At 32.0% G+C, this 21,097-nt stretch overlaps 1 protein-coding gene across 1 annotated transcript; it reads right to left on the minus strand.

Moving 5' to 3' along the window:
* Positions 1–183: 183 nt before the first annotated feature.
* On the minus strand, positions 184–16,578 carry LOC127734562 (putative ankyrin repeat protein RF_0381). Its single transcript, XM_052244497.1, has 11 exons — positions 16,074–16,578; positions 7,268–7,386; positions 6,548–6,793; positions 5,445–5,665; positions 3,942–4,379; positions 3,447–3,644; positions 2,888–2,989; positions 1,724–1,867; positions 1,272–1,445; positions 798–935; positions 184–317 (listed from the first exon to the last, which is right to left on the minus strand). The coding sequence occupies exons 1-11, from the start codon at positions 16,385–16,387 to the stop codon at positions 252–254; spliced, it is 2,160 nt and encodes a 719-aa protein (XP_052100457.1). The 5' UTR covers positions 16,388–16,578; the 3' UTR covers positions 184–251.
* Between the last annotated feature and the right edge of the window lie 4,519 nt (positions 16,579–21,097).

Below are 21,097 nucleotides of genomic sequence, written 5' to 3' on the forward strand. Positions count from 1 at the left end.
ATTATCTAGTTGTATTTATTTTGTGGTTGCAGACTTGCTCCTAAAATAAATCTATGGAAAACATGCATTTTGTTAAGTTCTAAATGTCGGGGAAAAATGCATTGATAAGCAACAATTAGTGTTTTTTTCACTTGATATTTTATACTTTCACAGCCATTTTTAATGTCATGCAGAACTTAATTCTTTTCAATTAAGTCAGCTGTATTACATAGTTCTGATTCAATAATGTTCAATTTAAGTACTATAAGACACTACACTAGACCAAACTGAGAAAATGCCATAAAATCTGCTCTTTTCTTTTCTTGTATTTCTTTTTCCTATAAAGAAAACAGGAAAGCAAATTATTGGTGTAAAATATGTTATCGTTTTTCACTTTGAATAGTAATACATTTCATTTTGAGAAATAATCTAAAAAATGCAGTTTTGTAAAACTAAGGTACATTGTATTTAACAAAGGTACAAGTTCTTAATTAAGTTAATTATAATTGAGATATCTGTTTGTGCTCTTTAGCACTGTCATTACTCATTATGGAAAGAATGAAAATATCAAATCACTGCCTGAATATCTGCAGCAAAATAAATCACATAACCGGCATTTAAATATGCAACATCTTCACCATAAATAACTAATAGGTCAAATTTTATGAAGACTCCATTTATGCAGTGTTTTTCACTTTTGATAAAAGATACATGCATTATCATATCTGTTGTGTAATACATTTAACAATAATTTTTTAGCTAAATTTGCTGTTTGGCTATTAAAATCTCTAATTGGAAAAAATATTATTTAACCTTACCAAGTCTTTAAATATTTCATCCAGAAAATCAAGAATTCTTTGACACTTCTTTTGTTTTGCTACATCCTTGAAATATTTTGGACTGTGATCACATTCTAACATTGCACAGAGTTGGTCATTAGGGTTACATTTATCATACTGTAAAATGGTTAAATTTTAAAGAGTAAAAGTCAATATCCTGTATCTATTTCACAAGCACAGGGATTTTCAAAAAGTCTTCTTTTTTTTCATTTGCTGTATTCCAGTCTCATATAAACTTTCCTTTGACAAAATAATGTAATTGTTTTTTATCAAGGATAGATTTGTACATTGTTAGCATTCATTTTGTGATAAAGAGCTAAAGATGAATTGTTTTCAATATTTTAACATTTCAAAACATGATAATCAATATTAATTACCATAAGTGTGTATCACATTTCAGATTTTCAGTTATGATATAATAATGATTTAGGAAAAATATTCAGTTTTACATACCTGTTTGAAAACATTGGTATTCATTCCTTCTTGTATAAGGAATATAGCTATCTCTTCTTGGTTATGTTCCAGGCAATTGAACAAGAAAATGTTAAATCTAGATAAATAATCTGTGTCTTTTGATTGGCTCTTCAAGCCACCAACAAGGGAAGTAACTTCATCTAGTTTTCCATTCTGAAGAATGTATAGATTAGATTTTATCAACTTTGATGTTTATGAATGTGTTGTGCCATTTATTACAGGCATTGTTTATATCAAAACAAGACGTTATAGTTTTTTTTTTTTCATGTTTCCTGTAACACAGAATTAATATCATCAAACCCCAAACTGACAGCAGCAACTTTTACAAAACAGTACTGTTGTTTTTAAGTATTTAAGGAACATGATTTTACTGAAATATGTAAATTTTTTATTTAGAAATTATTTTGACTTTCGGATTGAAAAATTAATACCTTTATTGCTGTAGAAAGACTTTCTTCAAAATTTGTTTGTGCTACATAGACATCCATTGCATAGTTTTTTACTTCTTTCTGTCGCATGTAGAAAGATCTTTGTCCACAGGTACTACACTTATAATCGAGAGGGGTTCTACCAAGCTATCAAAGGAAAAATACATGTTAGCATAAAACATATAAGTGGTATACACTACATTTCTAATTGTATTGTATGGACAAATGTTTGAAAAATGCATTGGAAAGGTTGTTGAAGAGAAAATTGTTTTATATATAAATGTATATGAAAATGGTTTAATTAAAATAAAATGTACCAGTATTTATCAGTATTATTTCTTTTTATACTCTGCTTGAAAAGGGTTTTACAGAAAATGCTTAATCAATAAATAGAATAAATCAGAATACTATTTGTATTTTGTGTGTTTTATAGAAAATCTCCGTATACTATGAAACCAACAATACAGATGATTAAAAGGAGATTTGCGGTATATGTCAATGAGACAGAAACACAACAAGAAAAAGACACTTCAAGATCAAAATACAGTCTTCAACAAAAAAGGTGTTTATGCAATATGTCAAGCTATAAACTGTCCAGAGTCTATAACAGTTGTAACTGAATTAAACTGAACAGAAACTACCAACGATCATCAACACCAAATTCTCTAAATAACAAAAAAACAATAAGATAAGGCATAAGACTACAACTGGAAAGGTTCCTAACATAACACAGGTAGGGGACAGGTACATGAAGATGTGGGGGGGTTAAATTAGTTTTTTGAGATTTAAACATGGTTACCTAGTACATGTTTTAGTGTCGATGGGTTCTTGTCTCATTAAAGTATACTCCACATATATATCTTTCATTTGTTTTCATAAAACTTCTCTTTATGAAATGGTTTGGGTTTTTTTCCAGAACATTTGTGTTTTTGGAACAAACCAATACAATCTGCATCTGTATTACTTTTTCAGTACAAATATGATTGGTATTTAGTGTCACATGTAAAGGTGAAAAATTATAGTCTGAATATATCTGTGTTAAATTAAAAATAATTCATTTGATTTATCTTTTAGAGTATTAAATGGTATTATTGTACTTCCTACATACATTAAGGGTGACAATTTTTTTAAAATTCACATGCATACAAAAAATGTACAAAAACTTACCACATCCTTTATAGTTGTATCAGCACCTTTCTGTAACATGTACTCTGTTAATTCATCCCCTTCTAACAATACTTGTGCATAATGGAATGGTGTTCTACCAAGCTGTAAACAATCACAAATAATAACTAGTAGAATTGACAATTTTTAATTTTAGAAAAAAAAATTGAATGCATAAATCAAATTTCAAATTTCTGGCTTTATTATTGTAAGTAAGAAAGCTCATCTTGTTAAACCTTTAATGAGGCAAACATTGTTTCATGCAAAATGGATTTGAGTTTGCAATAGACCTTATCTCTTTTTGGGAATCTGCAACACTTGACCTTAGTATTTGCAACACTTGAACTATTGACATCATACAACAATCATTTTCCTTTGTGGCATCAGACATTTCTATTGTGAGGTCACAATTTTACGGAAAACTTTGTGATGTCCGATAATGATGGACAAATAGAGATAAGGTGTATACAGACGGAAAATGAAAATGGAATTAAATATTATTATACTTTTTCTATAATAAATAATAGTATACTTATTCTATGATAAATAATATTAAACTTACATTATCTTTCTTGTTGAGTAAAGTTGTATAATTGTCAATGAAACATTTAATGAATTCCCTCCTTTTATAGACTACAGCTATGTGGCAAACATTCCTTCCACAAATGTCAACTGCTGATGAGTACTTCTTGCCTAGTAATGGCCGTAGTTCTGCTAATCTCCCTTTGTGTGCTATTCTAAACATTTTCTCTACATGCTCCTGAAATATGCCATAGGATATACATCTTCTTAAAGTAATAGTTTTCCTTTATATTATCGCTTTGTTAGTATTTTTTTTCTTTATGTATTATGCTAAATAAAGGTATTTTAATTCAATCATCTCTCAAATTTTGCTGTAGAAATATTTAATCAATTCATCAAACTAAAGTGAAACTTGAAATTTTCTTTATCTGTCAATACATTTTCATGAATATGTTCCTTTTAAAAGTTAGCATTTATTCACTATTATGTTTTTGGCAAGGAACAAGCAGTTTAAAACAGATATCTCCATCCATACCTTTGATTTTTCTACTTTAGTCAGTATTTCTACAAGATATTGAGATCCAGTTGTCTTTGCCAAACTTAGTACTCCCAATTCTTCCTTTTCATCAATAACATCCACAAGATGGTCATACCCCTGTAGGATCAGAGCTTCTACTCCTTGGATATTACTGTCCTTCACCATATCAACAACATATTGATCAATTATTTTTACATATTTACTTCCTTTTTTGTTCAAAGAAAGAGCAAAGTCTCTGGCAGTCTGTCCATATTTGTCTCTTGCTCCGATATTAATTCCTCTTTTTAACAAAAATTCAACAAGATGACTAGAAGATCTGTGTTTAATTGCTTCATACAATAATGTCTGTCCATCATAGTTTTTAGCAGAAAGATCAGATTTTTGTAAGGTTCTATATATTATTTCATCGCTGGGTTTCTGTTCACCACACACTAACTGAATAGCAAAGTATGTATTTATAGATAATAAGATCTTAAAAATAGTTTTAGTGGTTCATATAATTGTCTGTTCAAAAAGTATACTGATAATATCTAAGTCATCTCTCATTATTTGCCTTTCTAGAAATCTTTCTATGTGGCTTTTGCTCATTATCATATGGTGGCCACTGATATGGATTGCCGTTTGTATATTGGTGTCTGTTACAGTGTTATACAAATATACCCAATATATCTGATACTCTAGAATATGAAAATTAATATGTTCTATATGTTTTTTGTTTATTTTTAAATGCTTGAATCAAGCAAAAATATTGTTAAAATCTACTGATGTACCTGGTATTTAAAGAATGCAACAATGACATTTAAATATGATAAAGATTTACTTTTGGTCTCAAGGATATCTGATGAAGCTTATTCAAGATCCATATGTACAAAGAAATCAATTCCATGGTTTTTTCAATACCTGTTTTTCAGCTAGCCAATCTGGCTCTTTGTCATCAATCCAAATTGTAGATGGGACAGAATTCTGAATTTTAAGGCATGTAATCAAACCATGAGAGATTTGTAAATGACTTTCAGAAAGTATCAAACACCATTTTAATAATCTATCACAAACTTTTCACAAGTAAAAAAAAAAGTTTTGAAGTGATGCCAATTTATTCAATTTTAGTTGAATATACTTGCATATAATTCCTATGTGAATTAAAGTTAATAAAATATTACTCTTTTTGATTTGAAGTAAAAAGTAAGATATCATTTTCAAACAGTTGATTAGAAATTATTGTAATAATTTCATCATTATCTTATGCTAGTGGAAGTTCATTGAATAAATTCAGCGTAAGTTGATTTCCCACACTTTATTCAAATATGTACAAATAGAGAGAATTCCTTCTCAGTTATCCAAAATTAAACATATGTAAAGAAATTATTAAATGGAATAATGTACATGTATGATCATGCTCCTTTTTGTGATCAAGTCAGATTGACTAGGCTTACAGCATTGACACTGCTTTGATTTCATTTTTCAAGCTGTACAAAAGACTGAATCATTTTTAATATTTACTTGGAAGAATAATGGTTTGACTTGTTCCTTGGATGGATCAGTAGAATATAACAATGCAGAATCAACACCAAACTCTAATAATAGTTCTGTCATGTCTACTCTGTTCATTCTCCATATATAGAACAACAATGGCACTGGAACCTCCAGAGAATCTGGGCTTCTTTGGTAACTCCAATCACACACATTTAAGTTTATAGTCTTCATTATGATTGGATTATTTTCTGCAATAAAATAGACTGTTCCAATAGATTTGAAAAGTGCAGAGGTAACTAAATTATCGGGTGGCTTATTATTCAGTGTTTTTTCCATGAAGTTTAACCTTTTGGCATAACATCCATTTCTTTTCTAATGACTTTTAAAAGTATTTTGCTAGTGTTTTGATTTAAACTATCACAAAAGTCAATAATTTAGGAATGTTGCAAAGCAAGATATAGTTGTTACTTTTCTGATAATGTCATCAACTGTCATTCTTAATCAACGACATTTTTCTCCCGATTAGGTCCTCTCCAGAAAAGTATTTGTGATAGATCATTGATATTTGCCATACATTTCCATCAACATCGCAGTATCTCAGTTGCAAGCAGTATATTTGACCATATTGCCTACATTGATTTTAACTTTTGAACAGTTTTCAAATGTCAGGTTTTCTGATTAGGTGGGTTTTTTAAAAAGGATATAGGAATGGCTATCAACATATGTCATACTGTTAAAGGAGTATCCCGGCATTTCAGTTTCAATAAGAGTGTAAGGCAGATGCTGTATATTAGACCCATTCGGTCTGTAACCATTCAATGTCTTTTTTTTAAATAGATTTTTGAACTCCTTATTGTTTTCTGGTTAAATGGGGATGCAAGGAAAATGCTATGCAAATAAATCTCTGAAATATGGATTGCTATTGTATTTGCATCTGAATATTTCATTTCCAAGATGGTTGAAGTAATTACATTATTCACTGTTAAATTTCTAGTCATGTGAGATGTTTAAGAAGTATGTTTGTATTTATTTTAATTACGCTCTGATCATATGCATGTCTTAATTTGGTAAACCCCCGCATTGTTGTTTTATTATTTTTATTTTGCTGCAACAGGCAAGACAAAAATTACCTATTCGTTTGTTCCAGCTTGACAATATTTGTGTTTTTCCCGACAGTGCTGCTAGAGCAAACTCTATAGTGTTCTCGTACTTCTCTATTAGATAGACGAGATCAATGTCTTTAGCCCTCTGCCTTAGTCTAGTTTTCACGCTATAATCTTTTCCATGTTTCACAATGTTTACTCTGCACCAATACTTCAGCAAGTTTTTCACCAAGGTTCTATCAGGATTATCTTCTAATGTTGCTCTGTATAGGCCTGAAATTAACCAAAACGTCTAAATGTTACACAAAAATTATCAAAGCTTCCTTGTTGAGATTTTCGGTGTATTTGTACTATGTCAGGAATATGCCAGTTGTATTCCATCTGTTTGATGTGTTTGAGCTTTTGATTTTGCCATTTGATGAAGGACTTTCCGTTTTGAACTTTCCTTGGAGTTCGGTATTTTTTTTATTTTACTTTTTGTACAGAAGCTTCTGAGATAATCTGAAAAAAGTAAAACATTTTTTTAATTCTTAGTAAATATTAAAAATTTAATGGTACATTATGTTTATTGCAATTTAACTGGCATGATCAAAAGTATGGAATAAAACAAGACAGATCAAGTTAAAATAAGACTTGCTGGTGAGCAAATCTATGGAACAGGAACATAATTTAATCATGCTTTTTCACCTACTTCAGATAGATAGAGTTTAAAAACTAACAATTGCAATAAACACATGAACACCTGACCTGGTTTAAATTTATTCCACCAGTGTAACGTCTCTTGCCATCCTTCTGGTTGTTCTATACGTAAGATATCTTCTGGTGTTCTGTCACGATTATCAAGCACCATCATGTCGGCACCACATCTGCAATAAAAACAGTTATGGTGCAATATTGTTGACCTGTTACCAAGAGAGGTTACAGTTACACTTTTGTTGTTACGTCGTTGCGTCTTTTATTTTAGGACGTTCAGATCAATTTCCACATTTAAAGACAAAAACCCAAATGATAAAAAGTTATTTTTTCCATTTATTCAACATTTTTACTTTAATTATTGAACAAGATCGTGTCATTATTGACTGATCTTACCGTTGCTGATATTAGAGTTGCAAGATTGATTGGTGTTTGCTTTATGTCAAGTGGCAAATAGTTCATGCAAATTCAGTACGAAAAAGTGTAGGAAGTTATGATGTCATTATCAATCAATTAAGTACCTGCTCTGAGCTAACTTTCAGTAGCTGTGTAGTATAATAAAAGGATAACAAGAATTATACTTAAAATACTGCACAGCAGGAGCGAGTCCAGGTGAGGGCGTAATGGGCGTACGCCCCCTTTTCAGAAAAAAACAAAAAAACTATCGTAATCTGCTAATATTGTATTGAATATCGCCCGAAAAATTCAGGCAAGAGATGAGAATCTGGAAGTCGTTTTGGGAAAACCAAACGGACAAACCAGAGTCAATTACATCAACCTTAACTTTTGTAAGGGCATGCTCGACTTTATTTCCAATCATCATGAAAGTTCTCTTCTTACTTGCTTTGACGAGCGTCACGTCAAGCTCCACCGAAAGAGCTAACTCATCACTTAAGTTGATCAAGAATGATTTGAGAAGCACCCTGGAGGAGGATCGTCTAAATGCTCTGCTTCTTCTTTATGTTCACAGAGACATTAAACTAAATTATGATAAAATAATTGACGATTACGCCATGAGAAATCCGCGTAAAATGGTTCTAATGAATCCACTCTAGTCTAACCATTCATTGAAAATGAGAGTCCGTCAGTATTTCTGTGTTCATTTTAGGTTTTGCGTTAAGATACATTTATACAAGTAACATGTATATTTGGTATAGCATTTTTACTTCCCATCTGGATAGCCTTTGGTAGTATCATATTGTTTCAATATCCATTAGTGAGTAACTAAGTGACATTGACCTACATTTTGCCATGAAGTTCAAGCACCATATTTATTTATGTACCATATACCACCTATCGGAACTAGACAGTGACATGATTGCTTTAATTTAGTACTGTAGTACAATGACGTCATTTTTTCCTATATTAATAATCCACATTAAAGCCTACAATATTTAGAACGAAAGAACTTTATACTTCAGTGTTTGTTTGTCTTGTATCATGTGTGTCGTTCAGCGAAACCAGAACTTAATCTAAAATAGAGACGGCGCGCATAAAGCTGAGTCCACAAACGTAACGTCTTCAAATTACTTGAATATTACTTCAATCATTTACGACGTCGGCATTTTCCCCTAGAAAACAAACGCGTAACAAAAACACTGGACACTTAATTTATCACATAGCTTTAAACGTAAAATTTCAGCTTATTTCTTTTTTTTTAAACAACAAAGTGCAGCATATGAACATTCTGGAAATATAAATAAATATATGCTAAGAGCAGTGTAATGGAAATAATAAGCGACTATGTCGTGGACCTTATTCAGAAAATAGCGTTAAAACGTCATTTCTTTAAATTGTAACATAATAGCTGGACATTAAAACAATTCAGGTGTTCAGCCTGGACTATCGAATCATTCATATTTTGCAGATTTTTTTATACCTCTTGTTATGCACATTTGGATCATCAAGGTATTTTGAAATAAAAAAATAGCAATAAAATATTTTTTCTTACCGATTCTTCCATTTTCGAATATTCCTTCCAAATTACTACTTCTTACACATAACGAACTACATTTCAAACTCATCCACCATGGCCGTTTTTTAATTTTTTTTCGGTGAATTTCGTATGACGTCATAGTCCGAATCCGAAAAAATCTATTATACGAAAATGCGGGAAAATATGTTGAATTTGTATAAATTTTAGGTCAAAAACTCTATTTTATGCTTATTTAATGTTACAAGTTTCACATATTCTTGCCGTTTTCTCTATGTTCGTTTCATACTTTATAGATTTAATTCTGATAACCTTATCAGTAATGTGGATTTTAATGGCTAGCATTCATCATTTTTTCATAAAAAAAACTTCCTATTCAAAAGATATTTTAAACACGGTTGTATAAAACTACTTTTAAAAGCGCCTGTTACAGTTGCCTCCAACTTTGTGCACGCCGTCAGAGAGATATTTATCAGTCTGGCTACTTCATAAATTGATGCTAAATTGTTGAAATCCAAGAGCTTCTGAGCTTCCCCATTGACCCTCTACCAGGGCAACCGTAATTACGCCTCGAGTTCATAAAATCCTGGCCTAGGACTATTGAAATTTTAAGTAACGCCTTATACTCTAGAATTTGGAATTTCTCGTTATTGGTCTATTGCTTTTCAAAATCCATCCAATCATTTTAATATACAATAGACAATTAATGTAGAGAATTCGGCATAAAAAATGTCAAACCCTGGCACTTTAACTATAAAATATACATGCTCCAAGTCAGGAACGATACATTAGTGCATTTCACAATTATTTTATGTTTTTTAGCAAAAAAAAGGTCCAAAATTTTTTTTACACCCCTCTTTCAAATATCCTATAAACACCCCTGCACAGTGCAACAAATCCCGCTAACCACTTACGCCCGACTACGCCCGCCAAAAAAACAGACGTACAAACAAAAACAAACAACGAACAACACATGTCCAGATAGCCTGACTTCGTAAAGGCTTAACATAGGCTAGCGTACACAAACCTCCCGTCTATCTAGGTCATATGTGGTCAAAGTAAAAGACATAAGTAAAAACCTGCACGGTCCGGCTACCAACATATTTAACCACTATCTTGTATAAGGAAATAAATGCCAAATGTTCCCGGGCCTACACGAAACCAGCCAGGTAGCAACGGATGTTGGTTGTATATTGCCGCCAAAGAAAACAATATCAGAAACATCACTTCTAGCAGATTTCAAGTCGGTAGTATTTGAGAGAGGTCAGAAAGCTTTTAAAAAAAGAAACTAGATTTTTTTATTCTTTGATACCGATTATTTTGTGGTGTTTACTTAAGCTGTGTTTATAGATGTTATTTAGTTAAAATTATGGTAAGTCTATGTTCTAAATCGCCCGATGATTAACCAGAAAAATGACTAAATTGAACAGATACCATCAACCAACACTAAATTAACTGAAGGACAAAAACACAAAGAAATGACTAAAACAACCATAGCTGAAGTCACTGGTGTTGTCAGGTTCATGAAAGTAACGGCTCCTTGTATTTTTTATTCCTTATGACGTTAACATTTTGTATTTTTCGTCGTTTTTAGATTATGATTTTGATCGCCCCTACGCATTTTTGTCGAGCCTGCGACTTTTGTCGCAAAAGCGAGACATAGCAATCCTACATTCCGTTGGCGTCGTCGGCGGCGTCCACAAATATTCACTCTGTGGTTAAAGTTTTTCAAATTTTAATAAAATTGAACTTTCTTAAACTATCCTGTATTTCAACCAAACTTGGACAGAAGCTTGTTTATGATCATAAGTTAGTATCCAGAAGACAATTTTGTAAAAAATAAAATCCTGTTTATCCATATTTTACTCATATATGGACTTAGTTTTTCTGCCAGTTAACATAACATTCAATCTGTGGTCAAAGTTTTTCAAATTTTAATAACTTTCTTAAACTGTCCTAGATTTGTACCAAACTTGGACAGAAGCTTGTTTATAATCATAAGATAGTATCCAGAAGAAACTTTTGTAACAAAAAATCCTGTTTATCCATATTTTACTCATATATGGACTTAGTTTTTCTGCCAGTTAACATAACATTCACTCTGTGGTTAAAGTTTGTCAAATTTTAATAACTTTCTTAAACTATCCTGGATTTGTACCATACTGGGACAGAAGCTTGTTTGTGATCATAGGATAGTATTCAGAAGTAAATTTTGTTAAAAAAATCCTGTTTATCCGTATTTTACTTATAAATGGACTTAGTTTTTCTGCCAGTTAACATTACATTCATTCTGTGGTTAAAGCTTTCAAAATTTTATTAACGTTCTTAAACTATCCTGCATGTGTACCAAACTTGAACAGAAGCTTGTTTATGATCAAAAGCTAGCCTGTTTTTCCGTATATTACTTATAAATAGGCTTAGTTTTATTCCACTTAACATTACGTACAGTCTGCAGTTAAAGTTTTTAAAACATTTATTAGATTCATAAACCTTCTTTGATTTTTACCAAACTTGAACAGAACTTCTTACAATCAAAAGATAGTATCTAGAGGAAAATTTTTAATATTTTTCCCCATTTTTGTAGAGCCTGCGACTAACATCAAAAGTAGGCGAGACACTGGGTTCCGCGGAACCCTTACGTATTTTTCAATTAAAGATTTGCTATATTTAAACCAATTTAGATATAGTAATTTAATATTTGACCGATTTTAGCTATGTCGTTTACCGTTCATAAGACTGAAGATAATCCATATAACACTGTGATATGTTCAGCCGTTCAAGGACAATTAATATTATTTGAAGTACCACCTGTATAAATCGTTTTAATTAATTTGGTCTGAAGTACCACCTAGATAAAAAACCGTTACGATTAATTTTGTTTGAATACCACCTGTTAAAACATATATATCAAATACAGTGACAGAAAAGTTAAAATATGTGTGACACTTAAAAAAAGAAAATCATTTGAGAGTTGACTCTAAACGTTTTTAAATAATTTCATATGAAGTAATGTTTTGAACTGTTCATATGTTTTCTTTTTGTAGGTTTTAACTGAAGATTCCCATTATTTATGTTGTAATGACTTGTAATATACATATATAAAACAAAACTAAAAATGGGTAGTTTAGTGGCGCCTCCCTTTCCACCCCATGAAGTAGCAACTACAGTTATTACAGAAGCTGAACGATTATCGTAAAATTCTTATTGAAAATTAAAAAAATATTTGTACGGACATGCTAACAATGCTACACTGCAGCTATACGCCACTAGTACCATATGGTTAGTGTATGCATATTCTATGATTTATAATTTTGTTGTGAAATAATGAACCGATTTGTAAGAGTGGTCTTCTTCTTTTTCATTAAGATCATCGTGCCGCCATTATATTGATATACATGACCCATAGAAAGGCTTCTTTGAAGCGTTGGGTTACTGTATACACCACATACCGGACGGTTATCCTTTTATTCTTATTGGTAGATTTTCAAATGGTTTTAGGCTCGAATATGCATGCGATGATCAACCAGATAGTTTTCCACAGTATTATGCCTCTCTTTTAATTTGAATGCGCTCGATAATTCTCTTTCAAAAATGTCACGGTGTCATATAACCGGGACTATTATATATTTGTTCATTGTATAAACTTAGCAACTTTTGTCAAATTTTACATGCACATGTATAGGAAACATTAAATTCCTGCCATATCTCTCGACCTTAAAATCTCTTCACATGCGTCATTAGTTTTATAATCAGCACAGTTTATGTGACATTTCATCTTAGGAAATTTGATATGGAGAACTTTTTAAAATTAGATATAGACAGAGCTGATATTTCAAACTTTGTAAGAATAAGGATAAGTAATAGTATCCTTATGATTGAAAAAGGCAGACATAAAAAGATTGATTTAGAAAACAGATTATGCCCCTATGTAAATTTGAAGTTGAAGATGAATTACACTTTACCATAAAATGAACCAAACTCAATGATTTGAGGAATGAATTTTTCAGAATATTTCAGATATTTTACCATCTTTCAATAATCTTTCAGACATTGAAAAATTCTATTTCATATTTCGATGTAATGATTATGATGTCAGTAAATGTTGCATAAAAGGTATTAATGAGATGTACAAGTTCAGACGTTCACTAACTTAAGTTATTATATACTTAGTAGTAAATACAGATAAATTGTATGTGTAATACAATCATTGGCAAGCGTGCTGTATCAGCCACCCGTGATGATATCGATATCAGCACGGTTGCAAAGGCTTTATCACACCTTTAATCTGTATGACGTCACGTCATCGATTACAGTCACTGTTGCAAAGGCTTTATCAAACCCATAATCTGTATGACGTCATGTCAAACCTATAATCTGTATGACGTCATTTCAAACCTCCTTACCTGTATGATGTCATGTCACATAAATAAACATCTAAGTGAGGTATATGTATATAATAAAGTGTATATGATATGGCTTTTTCAATATCACACACCGTATCAACCTTCAACCAATATAATCCCTCGAGCAGAGCTCTTGGGATTATATTGGTGTCTCGGGTTGATACGGATGTGATATTGAAAAAGCCATATGATATTCTCTATTTATTTTATGTTATATATTATATAAATTGTAAATACTAGTATCTAAAACTGTACCTCCTCAGTCAAATAGATAGAAGGAGGGAAAAATCGAAAAATTACAAGATATTATATATATCTCTATATATTTTTTTTATGTTATGTATTGATATATAATTGATTGTAATGATTAATGTTTGATCTTTGTTTGTGTGTTAATGACAATCCAGATTTTTAGATTTTATATCAATAAAATCTTTGACTTTGACTCCTAGGCCAATGAAGACATCCAATTTACCTCATCGAAAATTATATAGTGACAAGCTCCAAACAACAATTTTGACTTGCGACAGGCATTTTTCAGAGAATATGGTATGGATTAAAATGCTTTACTGTTCCATTTTCATGAATACAAATAAATATGGGGAATATATTAATAAAACACAAAACTCAACACACAAAAAAGATAGTTATCTTAAAGTCAACATATGGTCTTCAACAAACGACAGACGTTTATTCAATATGTGAAGCTCTAATACATTGAATAGCCCCGACTCTAGAAAAGTAAATAAATAAAAGACTTATTAAACATCGACCACCATCCAAAATTAAAGACAGATAACTTAAATTAACTACTGATATGCGGTTCCTGTCTTGGGTTAGGCACATGAACATGTTAAAAGGTTACTATCAAATTACGAGATTAAAATCCCAAAATCAAGGAATCTGAACAGGAAAATGGAAGAGCACGTGCATTGAAATCTCTTTGTAATAACGATATAATATATACCATCAACCTAGGTACAGCAATACAATATTAAACAATACTTCACCAAAGAATGTCCACATTTACTGAAACTTAACCTGCTGATATGTTGCTTTTCTACTCTCTAATATCGGTGACTGTAATTAGTGTAGATTTCATATAGCGACGACCACACAAAACATGAAGACACGTTCTAGTGCAATTTCCAGAGTAAATTTGTACAAAATTTCAATACAGAAAAAAAAATAATCATCTTGCCAATGGTCTTGTTTAAAATTATAGATTTAATAACTAATGTTTAAGAACACTGTATGTTATCGTGAGTCCATCAAATTAAAGGACACAATGATTGAACCACAACAGACAAAACATTACGTTCGTTTAAATCTAGGACGTTACTGCAAACATGCATAACGAATCGCCGTCTGAGAAGTATACACTCCATATATGGAGCATCGAACGGATCATCGACATCAAGGAACGAAAAAGAAACAATAGGAAAAAAAAAACAAGAAACTCGCCAAGACTGTCATAAATGTTGGTATGAAGAATGTCATGACAAATTCTAATATCAAGGTCTAAAAGGGACAACGGTAACTTTTAATGTTCGATCAAGTTAGGAAAACTTGGGTGGATACATTTACTTGATATATTTTGGAAAAATCTGGATTGCTTTCAGGAAATATGTTGTCTAAACATTTGCAGGTATTACAATTGTTTAAAAATCTGTCAAGTGGTGTTTCTTTGGGTATTTTCTTCCTGGATATTTATCATATGTTCGTCAGTGGGCGTAAAGCAAGCAATATTTGATCAAAAGTTTGTTATTGATGGAGTTTTGCTATAAACTTTCAAAAATTCTGGATCCCCCCTGAGATCTGTGATAAGAAGGACACAGAAAGTCAACATCGGAATACCAATCACTTGACAAGAAGAACCTGACATGATATGATAAAGCAACTTTAATCATTTCTTTGCATATCAATTATCAATTTATTACTAAAATATTGTAACGGTTAAAACCCATTTCATGCATTAGTTATATCCAGACTTTCAAAATTAATCTTAAACACAATACCGCTGTTAGCATAAGCCTTTTGCGAGATATGACAACGATCTTCTTAACGGTTGTTAATGTACTAGTAAGAAGAACTATAGATGTATATGAATTAACTAAACATGATGTTTATGTATCTATGGAAGAAAGAAATATTTTGAAATTGAACATTTGACTGTATCCAGCTAAAAAAACTAAATTTATGAGGTTGTTTGTAGAATTTAGGTAGCAAATTATACATAATACATAATTGGAACTTTTTGGTTTTAGAAGCTTTCAATTTAATAGCTGCTGAAATGTGTTCTTTAGTAGAAGAAGTAGGTGTGAACGTATGCTAATTTGTCATCTCTTTGAGAATCTCGGTTTAGTACTTAAAATGTAAAACGACGACAACGCCAGTGTTACCTACTTTGTCTTATAGTATGAAATGAAACATCGTATTTTCTCGTTATTACCATGACAGAAGACTATGAACCCAACACTTAAGTAACTGAAAAGAGCATTTTTTGTGCAGTATCTTAATTTACCTGACCGCAGCAATAAGTGCACGATATGCACCTGGGATCCTGACAATCTTGTGTAAGAAAGTTTCTCCTACATTGTCTTGTATGTCAAGATCTACTCCTTTACAGGCCAAAATATAGATTATTGATACTCCATTTTCATCCATAAACCGTTCAATTTGATCACACAGACAATGTAGATATGTCTCTCCAGTGTCGCTATCCTTTACGTTTACATCTTTCCCACTGCTGATGTGGTTGTAACATTCTATTCGTAATTCATCTACACTTTTCGTTGCAATATACTGATACAGTTTTGTTTCGCGTAACTTAGGCATACTGGACTTATAAATTCAAGTTCGATTGTTTAAATTCAACTGTGACATACGTTTGCGACTTTAACATATAGAATAAATTCCAGAATACGTTACATCAAAATTGCTACAACGATATTCACATGCAGTCAGCGCTATTGTTCTCGGTGTTTCAAATTGTTTAGAATATTGATATAAGATATTTTGTTATCTACAAATCAATACCAAATAATTACGCTTTCACCTGAGAAATCCAGTACATAGAAAACGGTTCAATACACAAGTGGTAATTAGGTAATTATCGGTAGGAATCTAGACATTTTGAGACAAGTGAAACAAACGGCGTTATACCGAATTATCATTAATGTTCCATGAAAAATTTAATTAAGTTTTTATGTTTACCCGTTTAAATTTAAAGTAACAATAAATCTCAAATGTTTATCCATAGGTTTAAGCCTGAGACATGATAAATTTAACTTTGTGAACTTTAAACGATTTACATTACAAAGCGCGGTGACGAAAGTGTCAAACTTAATTATTGAACGGTATACCTAAAATAATTGTAATCTAAAAGACATGTTGAATAAATATTAGTACAATTTCAAAATGTTATGATAAAGGACAAATAGATTGTTGTTAGTTGGAATAGTTTTAGCCTGTGGTATATATAATCTTAATTTGCCATGGCAATGAGCGAGTATAAAAATGAAAATAACATTAATGAATTTGTTGCGTCCGAAGCACCGTTAAAGGTATATAGGTGTGATATCTTCATTTTTTTATGTTGGATTTCACTATATTATCTTCAGTCCAAAACACGATTGAATCCTAGATGAGCAGTCTCTCTCTTCGGTGGTCTGTAAGAAATGCATTGAATAGGTTTATTGTTTTAGCATAAATCAGACCTATGTGTTTCTTTTTTTGAGTTGTTTCACAATCTGTCGTGCCGGGTCTTTATATTGCATATTGTACGGTATGGTTTTTGCCAAATGTAGATTCCTTGAGGCTAGTTTAATAAAACAAACTTATCGATCTGATGAGTTAAGCATTTTTCAACTGGTTTTTATAGTTTGTTCTTATGTTGTGCTGTTATACCACTGTCCCATGTTAAGGGATGGTTGAGCGCTCACAAACATGTTTAACCCCGCCACATTCTTTATGTGCCTGTCCCAAGTCATGAGCCTGTAGTTCAGTGTTTGCCATTGGTTCATGTCTGTCATATCTGTTTTTCGTTTATTGTTTTGTTATAAGTTAGGCCGTTAGTTTTCTCAGTTGAATTGTTCCATATTTTTCATGTCGGGGTCTTTTATAGCCGACTATATGGTATGGGTTTTTCTCATTGTTGAAGGCCGTACGGTTGCTTATAATTGCTTACATCCACTTTATTTGAACTTTGGTGGATAGTTGTCTCATCGGTAATCATACCTCATCTCCGTATTTTTATATTAAACACATTATAATTGTAGACAACGATTATTGATTTGATTGGTTTGTAAATTGCCCAGTCTAACATACTGATCAGCTAACGTTAAGATATACTATAATACAGTTGTATTAGAATAGATTCAAGAAACACACGTACCGGGCACGTACACAACTATATTTTACGTACTGAATATTAGGTAATTTTCAAAATTCTAATGGAGTTACTGAAATTCATTTTCCCCCAAAGGAGAATCCCGTGGGGTATATGTCAGTGGAATAGTAACCCAACAACTTAAGAAATAAAATTACAACTTTAAGCTGTATATAGGTTTGAACGTTGTTCAACGTTCAAACCTATGATTGCGTTGGATAAAAACCGCAATTTTTATACGTGTGCATGCAAAACAAATTTCTTGGTAGAGGGGTCTAAATACAGCACAAACAACATTTTCCAAAAGACCAAATGAGTGAAAAAGTATATTTTAACAAAACGCATTTGACTAGCAGGTCGAACAACTGATGACTGCTGACTGCCATTGACGATTGCCAAATAAACGGATCACAAGATGTAACAAAATAGATCTTATCGTTAATTTATTACCAAACAGAAAACACTAAACTTGCGGAAAAGATGGTATACCGCAAACATGAGGTGCAAAAATGTGTACACCATATCCGGATTTCGACAATTAATGTCTCTTCAGTGGTGTTAGGAATCGAAACGGTATTTGGAAGGCCATATAATTTACCTCAACTTAGGATAGACTCTTGAATTTTGAAAGAGTCAAAATAGGATGAACGGATGATATAAACCCGAAGGCAAATATAATACAAGCCCAAACGAAAAAATATAAACAAGTCTATATATATATATATATATATATATGAATGTACTGTGTTTTGGATATTATTTTTTGTTTAACTTTTAACCGTGATAACTGAAATGTTGTGTTAACAAAGCTCAAATGTCCTGCAAAAAAGCGCAAAAGACCTGTGGAAAAAGCGCAAATGTCCTTTTAAAAAAGGCGCAAATGTCCTTCGAGTTCAAAAAGGCGCAAATGTCCATTAAAAAAAGCGCAAATGTCCATTTAGAAAAGCGAAAACGTCCCACGCCGATATATTTAGAGTTTGAAAAAGGCATAGACGCTAGACTCGGGTCATTTAGAGCTTGACAAAGGTACAGACACTAGACTCGAGCGATATAGAGCTAGACAAAGGTATAGACGCTAGACACTGGCGATTCAGAGCTTGAAAAAGGTTTAGACGCTATAGACTCGATCCATTTAGAGCTTGATAAAGGTTTAGACCTAGACTCGGTCAATTTAGAGCTTGACAAAGGAATAGACGTTAGGCTCTTGCAATTTAGAGCGTCACACAGCAATTTAGACGTTGGACTTGGGCGATTTAGAGCATGAAAAAGGTATATACGTTCGACTTGGCCAATGTATAGAGCTTGACAAAGGTGTAGACGCTAGTCTCGAGTCATTTAGAGCTTGACAAAGGTATAGACGTTAGACTCGGACAATTTATACATTGACAAAGTTACAGCACTTGTCTATTGTGGAAAACCAAATGTTGACCTCTAGATGTATATTTGTTGTTTTTATGTGCCCCATATTTCCTTTCAAAATTGCCAGAGTCTATCGTCTCTACTTTTGTCAAGCTCTAAATCGCCCAAATCTAGCGTATATCCCTTTGTTAAGCTCTAAATCGCCCAAATCTAGCGTATATCCCTTTGTTAAGCTCTAAATCGCCCAAATCTAGCGTATATCCCTTTGTTAAGCTCTAAATCGCCCAAATCTAGCGTATATCCCTTTGTTAAACTCTAAATCGCCCAAATCTAGCGTATATCCCGTTGTTAAGCTCTGAATCACGGCAGTCTACCGTCTATAACTTTTTCAAGCTATAAATCGCCCAAATCTTATTTAAATACTATCCTATGTCCCAAGTTTTGCTTACAAGGATCTGAAAACACTACGTTTTACTTTCTGTTCTGGTAATAATTACACCAGCCAATGAAATCTCAGCCTTCAAATGTTTGAAGGTATTTATTAATCAGACAATACCAGGGGGTCCCTAAAAGGTTTTTGAAACAAGAAGTAGAACGGAGCGGTTCATATCCTTGTAAGCAAAGCTTGGACACAGGATCTGTATTTTAATAATATTGTAAATCGCTCCGAGTCTATCGGAACTGTATACCTTTGTCAAGTTCTAAATCGACAGATTCTAGACAAGAAAGTGGATATTTTTTTACAGATCATGACTATCAAATATCTGCGATCAAAACCAAATTTCTTGATGGACAAACATATAATGATATAAGTTAAGAAATAACGAAAGGGTACATGACGTGGACATGCACGGTGATAATAGTAGCGTAAACGAGCTCTCGACACCCTTTTAATTTATATTAGTGGAATAACAAACAGAATACAGAAAAATTTGCAACAGAATAAAATCAATTCGGAAAGGGTAGTTAACTCTATAATACCAGTATTATGAAGGGGAAAAACAAGTAGAATATATGTCTCTGGTGCAGTTACCGAAAGCAAGCTAAGGGTACTTAAACTGTATGCTGATGAAGAAATTTTGCAAACATATACTCTAATTAATATTGGTGGAATAACATCCGAGTAGATTTCATACACGGCAACGCAATAGAAGAATACCGAGACGGTCTATCTCAAGTACAAAATTCATCTAAAGATTTGCCAAATATATCAGATACCAGAGACATATAATATTCTTTTTCCGTATACATGTATTCTCTCTATGCCCCTTGTGAGCCCTTAATTGGTAATAAAATATATCTTATCTTATCTTATCTTATAATATTGTATTATATGTCTATGTAGATACCGTGCCAATGATTTATTAAAAACTTATATATAAATCATTGACTGTACTAAGACAGCAAATGTGTAAAATAATATAGGTCCTTATAATTATAAAGAATTATTTACTAACACGTATATGATAACGGCTTTCAGTACAAGTTAAAAATTCCGAGAAAAAAACAAGTTCTGCAACACGAGAAACAATTTTTTTCTTTTTCTGCTAGATACTGTAGAATAGAGAAATTCAATCAAATATATTTCCAAAAAAATTAAGTGAAGTTTTTCAAAACAGGATTTATCTGTGAAATCAAGATATATCCTTATGGGATACATTTACTCTCGGGGTGGCCTTAAGTTATACAGGATGATCATATAGAGATAGTGATACATACATGCGGACCTCAATGTCCTCAGTCCGAATGCTCTTATTTCCGCATCCGACATTGGTTAAGATTTTATTGCATAATTGAGT

The sequence above is a fragment of the Mytilus californianus genome, unplaced genomic scaffold (assembly GCF_021869535.1).
Source record: "Mytilus californianus isolate M0D057914Y unplaced genomic scaffold, xbMytCali1.0.p SCAF_3, whole genome shotgun sequence".
Lineage (NCBI taxonomy): Eukaryota > Metazoa > Mollusca > Bivalvia > Mytilida > Mytilidae > Mytilus > Mytilus californianus.